This window comes from Mus pahari, chromosome 19, assembly GCF_900095145.1.
Source record: "Mus pahari chromosome 19, PAHARI_EIJ_v1.1, whole genome shotgun sequence".
NCBI lineage: Eukaryota > Metazoa > Chordata > Mammalia > Rodentia > Muridae > Mus > Mus pahari.
In genome coordinates this window covers 3,212,697-3,221,737 of record NC_034608.1, presented here as the reverse complement: position 1 = coordinate 3,221,737, position 9,041 = coordinate 3,212,697, and the positions used below count along the sequence as shown (strand labels likewise).

At 49.2% G+C, this 9,041-nt stretch overlaps 1 protein-coding gene across 2 annotated transcripts in view; it reads right to left on the bottom strand.

Moving 5' to 3' along the window:
• Znf667 (zinc finger protein 667) overlaps positions 1-5,483 on the bottom strand; it is a 25,224-nt gene extending 19,741 nt beyond the window's left edge. Inside the window, exons 1-3 of one of the 2 annotated variants that reach the window (XM_029532131.1) lie at positions 5,415-5,483; positions 2,553-2,634; positions 1,295-1,421 (exon numbers count right to left, since the gene is read on the bottom strand). In XM_029532131.1, the coding sequence (XP_029387991.1) occupies positions 1,295-1,421; positions 2,553-2,585 (160 nt within the window). In that variant the 5' untranslated portion in view covers positions 2,586-2,634; positions 5,415-5,483. Of the gene's footprint in view, positions 1-1,294; positions 1,422-2,552; positions 2,713-5,414 lie in introns of both variants that reach the window. The other variant, XM_029532130.1, reaches the window with a different exon arrangement.
• Between the last annotated feature and the right edge of the window lie 3,558 nt (positions 5,484-9,041).

The window sequence follows — 9,041 nt, the reverse complement described above, 5'->3', positions numbered from 1 at the left end:
ACACACACACACACACACACACACACGAAGAAAATCACAACTGGATCCATTGAGGATTTACAAAGTCAAAGAATTTGACTTTGCATGGCCTCAAGCTCTGCAATCTAAATGTGCCCTTTGCCAGTTTTGTCAGTTGGGGTTCTATTTTAATTGCCAGTTTTCTTTGAATCCCCTATTCACAGAACTCAACTCATAAGCAAACCAGCCAACGCACTCCCCTTCTCTTTCAGAAATCCGAATTCTAGCTTTGCAAGGTTCTTCCTTTCATCCCTAAAAAGCCATCAACTCTTCCCTTTTCTCCCCACAGCCTTCGAGGTGGTAGCTACATCCCTGTTACACCTCTGTGTTAAATCAATGTTCAAGTTCACCTTTTAATACCTGTCAGCTCTTTATAGCAAATTCTTTCAAAGCAACAATGATAAAAATTACATGGCAAGGGGGGCCTGGAGAGATGGCTTAGAGGTTAACAACAGTGACTTACAACTGTCTGTGGCTATGGTTCCAGGGGATCTGATGCTCTCTCTAGCCTCCATAGGTACCAGGTGTGTACACAGTGTTCATACATACATGCAGGCAAAATGCTCACACACATAAAAGATGTAAATCATAAAAAATGTGCAGTTTCCATATAACACACCCATTCCATTTATAAATATATAACCAAGGGAAATAAAAACATATGCCCCAAAACCTATTCATGGACGCTCACAGCAGTAATTCATTAAAAGTAGAGCAACATAAACACCCATTGGTTAATGAAAGATAAACGAGATGCACTCTAGCCACACAATGTAATGATTCAGTAATACATCAGAATAAAGTACTGATATGTGTAGCAACAGTTGCGAGCCTCAAAACATTATACTAAATGAGAAAAGGCCGTACAGTTATGACTCCATTTGTATACAAGGCTCAGATTAGAAAATCCAAAGAGACAGAATGACGAGCTAGGGATTGCCCATTCTCACAGGATATACAGACATCGGAAATGAATTGCTCTTGACTCCCAGGCTTCATTGGAGAGGAATGAAAAAGGTTCTGTGGTAACTGATGTCTAACTCTGTGTCTACAGTAAAAAAAAAAAAACCAACCAACTGTGTAATTCAGAAACAGACAGAGACCACACACACACACACACACACACACACACACACACACACACACACCTGCTTTTAAAAGAATTCACACAACTTCCATTTTCCTGAAAAGACCCTAACTGACTCATGCCCTTCACAGGCTGGTTCTGGATTACTGACAGGGGCTGGGGTGGGAAGTGCGGGCCACGACACCTTACCAACTGAGACCAGGTTGTGATAGTTCTCCAACATGACATCTTCGTACAAATCTTTCTGAATGGGACTCAGCCATTCCCATTCCTCTTGGGAAAAGTAGATGGCTAAGTCCCCAAAAGTCACTGGTGCCTGAAATGAAAGAAAATTATGAGTCTACTCAGCCATGAGCTTCAAAAGTGCTTTCTGCACGGCTGGAGAAAAATGGTGACTACAGGAGACTTGTCAGGACAGGGGTTCTGAGACCAAAAGAGCAGAGGTATTAAATAAATTTAGTAGCATATAGCATAATAATGTAATAAGATAATGAAACTGTTATTAAAGATCATGCTGCTTAAAAAAAAAACCCAGCAATTTGGACTTATTGGTATTTATAGTCGAGGCATTTTTTTCTCTAAGTACCTAAATATGCTGATAAGGCATTACCAAAAGGATCATAGTAACACTACAAATGAGGAAACTAGGACCTAGAGAGATGAGGTGAGGTAAATTATTGCAGTTTCACATGATTACTAAATGATGGAGCTGGCATTCAATCGTACAGTCTGGCTCCTTCTAAATTAAAATCTGTTCTTTAATCCGGTTATCAATGGTTTATCACAACACAGGAAGATGATGTGTATGGGGTGGAGGATAAGCGGATGTATACGTTCATTTGGGCGTGTGCACGTGTAAGGGCGCACATATGTCAAGCAGATGGTGAGCCGAGGTCGATCGGCTGTTCTCCACCTTGTTTTCTGAGACAGGGTCTCTCGCTGGCTGAATCTGGATCTTCAGAGGCAGTGGGATTACAGATGGATATTATTGAACCTGGTCTTTATTTCTTTCTTCCTGACTTTTTGTTTTACATTTATCTACTTATTTATGTGTGTACATGGAAAGGTATGTGCCATGGTGCAACATGGATGTCAGGAAACAGTTTGAAGGAGAAGTCAATTCTCTCCTACCACAAGGTAAGTCTTGAGAATCAACCTCAAGTGACCAGGCTTGGTGGGTGGTGCCTTTATCTGATGAGCCATCTCACTGGCTTTTTAAACAGGAATCCTAACTTGACCCTCCTGCTTGAATGGCAAGCATTTTACCCCCATCTTCCTCAGCTCCAGGAAAACTTAACTCATATAGAGTACCTAGGCCTCGCTCTGGGTTGGCTATTGGTATTGCTCCCATGAAAACGGGTGTGTGTGGGGGGGAGGGGTGGATGTACAAAATATGAAAACAAACTGTGCAGGACTAGAATGATCCAGGGTTACAGTCACCACTTACCTTGGATTTTGATTTCCCTCGGGCTGCAGGCATCCTTTCCTCCCACCTCTGATGGTCCACATTCAGAGACTGAGGCAGAGTGCTAGCAGAAAAGAGAGATCACGAAGCTCAGGGGTCCTGATGTCCCCAGTCCCCAACCACCTCTGCCAGGCCAAGGCACCTGAAATAAGCCCCCGCCATCATTAGAGTCTGAAAGGGGCAAGAAGAGAATCACACAACACTGTCTATTCCTACGATCACAATAGGCTCCCAGCCAGGACATTAAGGAAGAGAGTACAGACACCCGGCCACCCATCTTACGGCGGGTGACTGCAGGTGGCAGGCACTGTAATGAGAGTCAAAGCAGGAAAGTTGCTGTTCCCGTGCACCATTTGTTCAGGTGGGGACAAGGCACTCACTATCTTGTTCACTACTCCCAGAGCCGTCATACCCAGAGAAGCTGCGTAACAAGAAGCATGTGCTGAGCCGGGCATGTAGCTCAGGTGACAGGGTGAGATGGCCTAGCATGCACGAAGCCCCAGGTTTCCACATCCAACAGAACATAAACTGGGCATGGGGGCACATGCGTACCCTAAGAGGTAAAACAAGGACCGTATAGGGGACCAAGAGGGATGCAGGGGCTAAGGTTACCTCTCTAAGAAGGTAGCCGTAAGCTGACATCTGAATGTGAGTCACAGAGTACAGGGAAGACAGCGTTTCCAGGTACAGCTAAGGCCCTGTGCTAATGAAGCACGGACTTGATGTATAGAGAGGTATAAGAAGGCTGTGTGTAGCCAGAAGTGGGAGGGGTTGGGATGGGGGTGGAACATACCCTTAATCCCAGCCAGGACTATGCAGAGAAACCTCCCTCCCACCTGGACATCCTACCCCCCTACCCCCCCCCCCCCCCCCCCCCCCCCCCCCCCCCCCCCCCCCCCCCCCCCCCCCCCCCCCCTGGCAAAAAAAAAAAAAAAAGGCTGTGTGCTAAGACAGTGTGAGGTGAGGAAGGCTGGTGGAACCAGATCAGGAAGGCGACAGTGAGCAGGCTCTGTGATAAGATGTAACCGGGGGAAAGGTGAGAGGAACTGCGCGGGAGAGACTAATCAGACCTTTCGACTTAGCAAAATTTAGAGGAGGCTACACAGCCTAGAAACAGCTTTGGTGGCTGTGGAGAAAGCAAACGGTGTACTAGAGTCAGTCATTAGGCAGCTATATCCAAAAAATGTGGACAAAATGCAGCCAGTAGGGACTAAGGAAACCTCTTTACCCATGCGTCCACAGGAGTCTCCATCCTAAATTTAAGAGCAGTGCCTGGCCATGCCTCTTTATTTTGGGCGAGGGGGTGGGGTGGGGAGAGAGACAGAATCTCACTGTGTAGCCCTGTCCTGGAAATCTATTTGTAAACCAAGCTAGACTTAAATTCACAGGGACTCACCTTCCTCTGTCTCCCGTATGCTATTAGGTCCTAGCATTAAAGGTGTCTGGCCTGAGGCCCTTCCCACTCCCCACCACCCCTCTACTGAAGCCCCCGAGGTACCCTGATAAGGAAGGCACCCAACAGGTTCCACAGGTCAGGGTAGGGTGCAACTTTCCCGCAGGACCATTCTTGGGTAGACACCAAGAAGCCAGGTGCTTGCCTAGGGGTAAAGGAGTGTGTGTGTGTCTGGGGGGAGGGGGGTACACCACTGCTCAACCCAGAACGTCTGTTAGAGGTGAAAGACAGCCAAATTCCAAATGCAGACACAAAAACTCCTTTGCCACTACAATCCTACCTGTACACAGGCCAACAACACAGCATGAAACCTCCACCCTCAGCTCTACAACAAAGGCCAGACGCTACACCGCACTCAGTATGTCCCACGCATTATACAAGGCATTTCACCTGTACAATTTCACAGTCTGTTTAGCCTTTCCATCAACACTCTGATGGGCGCCATTTATCCCTTTGTACAGAAGGAAAACTCTCATCCTTAAGGGGTTCACTTTCCCAGACTAGGCCATCACATCTCCTCCTCTAGAGGAGCCCGTTGCCACGGTAACAAATGAGATGAGGCAGGATCAATCACACACTGGCACACACTCACAAAGCCACTGTCATCTGATGGCTCACTGTATCTCTAGACTTTGATAAATAACTTCATCAGCCTCTCTCTCTCTCTCTCTCTCTCTCACACACACACACACACACACACACACACACACACACAAGCAAACACTCTCACACCCGCACAGCTAGGGACAATAGAGATACTCAGAACTGTGTGCCCACACCCTTGGCCCCCTCCAGCCTGCGGTGGCTTCCTTTCCCACTAGGACTCGAATCAGTTCCTGTACCTGTTCCTGGGCCCCACGGGCCGAGTGCCCTCAGACTATGATAAATAGCTCCATCAGTCTGTCACACTCACACACAGGTACAACCGAGATGCTAAGAACTCCGTTCCTACATCCACTCGCGGCCCCTTCTTGTAGCGTAGCAGGGCACACTGGTCACATCACGCAGTTGGTGGTATTCGCACCTGTTTCTTGGGGCTCACGGGCCTAGTCCGTCTCTCCCCCTCTCCCTTCCCCCTCCCACTCCCCGTCCCCCTCCAACCCCCCTCTTCCATTTCTCTTCTCTCGCGCACACACACACATATACACACACGTGGAGTCTCCTGAAGCATTCTCATACTGTGTCCACCCCACAACAGTACACGCCAAGAGTACACGAAGCTTCAGGCGGTGCACCCGAATCAACTCAGATCATCAGAGCGACCCACGCAAACAGGTCTCTGTCTCTCTGTCTCTCTCTCTCTCTCTCTCTCTCACACACACACACACACACACATACACACGCCATCAATCATTCCCACCGAAGGCTCGCAGTCACCAGACCCCCCTCACCTGTCTCCCTGCTGCGTCCTCCGTCTCCCAGCTGCCACAGAACTGCTAGCGACAGAGCCCCCGCGCCTGCGCACTCGCCTCCCAGACCCCAGGGATCCCTTCAGCGCCTCTCCCCGGTCGCCCCCGCCCCTCCAGAAGGACGTAGGACAGTGCGGCCCCGCCCCCAGGGCTTCCCCAGGAGCGCGGAGCCACGCCCCCTGACGCGCCACCAGACGCAGCGGTCGCAGAACCCCGGAGACAGCGCGAGGCCACGCCCTCGGTAATTTGCGTAGCGCGCAGATTGGCCGGCTATTCCGTGGACCCGTGGGCGCCCTTCCTACGCTAAGCGCTTTTCTTAGGGGTTCGGCCAAGCTCCCGTTGGAGTCCATTCGGTATGCCTCCATTCCGGGGTGCTTCTAGCGGTCCACACCTCGGGCTCCCTGGGCTTCCACGCGCCCTTCCGCCGTGCGCAATCGTGAGCTTGTACGGCCGAACCTCAGGCTTTGGCAAGGGACTAAGGATGTCCACGCCCCAAAAGGGCGTTTCCACCCTCGTTGTCGCCTGTCTGGAGACCTTGTGACCCTGAGAGGAGAGGACAGATTTTCTTCTGTGACTGTTTAGAAAGCCATGGGGAAATGATGGGCACGTGAGAAGAGGAGCGTCCCACCTTGGAGTCTGAAGACTCCACAGCACAATTCAACCTGAATTTTTCTAGGAATCTCAGTAGAAATCCCATGTAAAGGGGAAGGGCCTTGCCAGAGCAACCCTAATGATTTCTGGTCCTACCTTATCAAATTATGACTCCATTCAAGCCACTTCCGGAGCCACTTGACATCTCACCAAGGAGAAAGGGAATAGGGGTAATACTCGAGGAAACCCTAGGCTCAGTGAAGGACAAGGAATGACTCGGGTCGCACAGCAATCACCGGGATAAGGGTAGAACTGGACGCCAGACCCTGTTATGGCATCCCTTAGCAAGAACACAGTCACCGGTGTGTGCACAGGTGAAATGCTGTCAGCCGCACAATGTAGTACATCCAACCTGCATATAAACGTAAGTGCCTAGAGAAAGGGAAGTGACTCATTGAGATCTTCAGTCAAGACAGTGACTGGGCGTCCACTGTGACATCTGAATGGTCGTTGTGTGAGAACCAACGGCACTACTGAGCAAACACCGATGGGAAAACTGAGGTTCCAAGCACAGCGGACCTTACTTGAGGCCCCAGAAATAGGAAGTGCGTGGGGAGCACGGAGGGTAGGTTCTACACATCATTTCTCTAAAGGGGAAACCAAGAGAGAGAGAGAGAGCCCCAGCCCAAGAATGGGGGTACAGGGTGGGAAGCTCCAAAGAAGAAGGGCGACTCAGATTCTCACAAGTCTTTCAAAACCCCCATCTATCCAGGAGAAACTGTGGTGTTACCAACAAACGAGGCAGGGAATTCGTTATCTTGGAGACCAGAAAGGGGGAGACCAAAGGTTGCATTCATTTCCCAGTGGATGAAAAATAAAATAAAGCAAAAGCACATGACTGTTCCTAGGTATGGTAGGTGAGGTTTACTGTAGATAAAAGGGAGACATCGTCAGAGGCACGGATGTCTGAGGGAGTCCAAAGTGAACATGGCCCTAAGTCAGACGAGGCGAGGGAGGAGGGGAGAGAGGAAGGCTAGACCAAGAGGCCAGGAGGCTAAAGAGAGTAGGTGAAAGGACCAGGTAACCAAAATGATTGGATTGCATAGGGAAGGAGAGCTGGGGAACGGTAGCGCAGCCCGAGATGGAGAAGTTTCGGGTAGAGGGCAGAGTACGCCTGCCAGGAGGGCCCTGTAATAGGCACAGACGGAGGAAGGCTGGGAGAACATGGTGGCCAGGTCCCCCTTAATATCTTAAGTAGGCCCTTTTGTCTGGGGCTTGAGACTTACCACCCAGGAGACCTCTTTGGACCTCGGGAACGTGCCTAACACGCCCCGCATGCTCAGACTAGCCTCTCCCGTCATACTCGCAACTGTCCAGTGGACCCAGAGGAAATGAGAAGAGGGACCGCCTCAAGACACTTAGGCCACCCTGAAATGTGTCCTTTTGCCTACTGGGGACGACAGGATACAAGGCTGGGGAAAAGGTTTGTTGGGAAAACCAGCCACGGAGTAAAGAGTAAAACCATGGAAAATAGAATTGCATGAAAAAAAGGCCATAAAGAAACTTAGTACTTGGGCTGATGAGATGGCCTAGTGGGTAAGAGCATGGACTGCTCTTCCAAAGGTCTTGAGTTCAAATCCCACAACTACCCGTAATGAGATCTGATGCACTTTTCTGGTGTGTCTGAAGACAGCTACAGTGTACTTATTTATAATAACAAATAAATCTTTGGGCGGGAGCGAGCCGGAGTGAGCAGAAGTCCTAAATTCAATTCTCAACAACCAAATGAAGGCTCACAACCATCTGTACAGCTACAGTGTGTACTCGTATACATAAAATAAATAATTTTTTTAAAAAAAACTTAGAACTTGTATACTAACATAAAAAAGAATTAAAATGAAGTGAAGAAAGAAAGAAGAAAAAGAAAAAGGAAGCGAACAAATAGGCCTCTCCACCGGTCGGAATCCTGCTTTCTCTAGACGCATTCTCCCCCTTACCCAACCAGCGGTCTAGCGTTTCTCTGTCTCCAAGGCAACACAAATTGTAGGCTTGAAGGGGTGCAGCGACTTCTGGGTATTGTAGTGTCAAGGAAGCAGAGCGGTGGGAGTTTGTTAGCAGGAACGTCTGAACTAAGGAATGGTTTGGAAGACTGAAAACGCTTTGCAGATATTCTTAGGGTGTCAGCATTTTGTTAGGAAAGAGGGAGGCGAAGAAAGGGCAAGGCGCGAAGGATTGTGGGAGTTGTAGTTTTGCATTCTGTGGCTATCTGGAGACGGAAATCATGAGACTGCCGCCTCGCGGCAGATGTGAGGACAGCAGGCCCTGCGTTTAACCTGCTTTTTCCCCAAGCCAAGAGTTCCGAGGTCAACTAAAAAGGCTGATTCCCGCAAGGATTCTCATGACCTTCTTAAGAGCACCGGCGAGGTGTGAGGATTGGGGTGGGGGGGTGGGGGCTGGAGTGGGGGTGAGGGTATAGGACGGGAGGGGGGAGCATTTGTGTAACAATATATATGTGCAAACCCTCACGTTGTGTCTGGCTGTCTGCTTTAGAGTAAGTCAACAGGAGCTGGAGAGATGGCTCAGTGGTTAGAACACTGGCTGTTCTTCCAGAGATCCTGAGTTCAATTCCCAGCAACCACTTGGTGGCTCACAACCATCTGTTATGGGATCCTATGCCCTCTTCTGGTGTGTCTAAAGACAGGTATAGTGTGCTCATATACATAAAATAAATAAATCTTTTTTTGTTTGTTTTGTTTTGTTTTTGAGACAGGGTTTCTCTGTGTAGCCCTGGCTGTCCTGGTACTCACTCTGTAGACCAAGCTGGCCTCGAACTCAGAAATCCGCCTGCCTCTGCCTCCTGAGTGCTGGGATTAAAGGCCTGCGCCACCACTGCCCGGCTATAAATAAATCTTTTAAAAAATAAAAAAAGCCGGGCATGGTGGTGCATGCCTTTAATCCCAGCACTTGGGAGGCAGAGGCAGGCAGATTTCTGAGTTCGAGGCCAGCCTGGTCTACAGA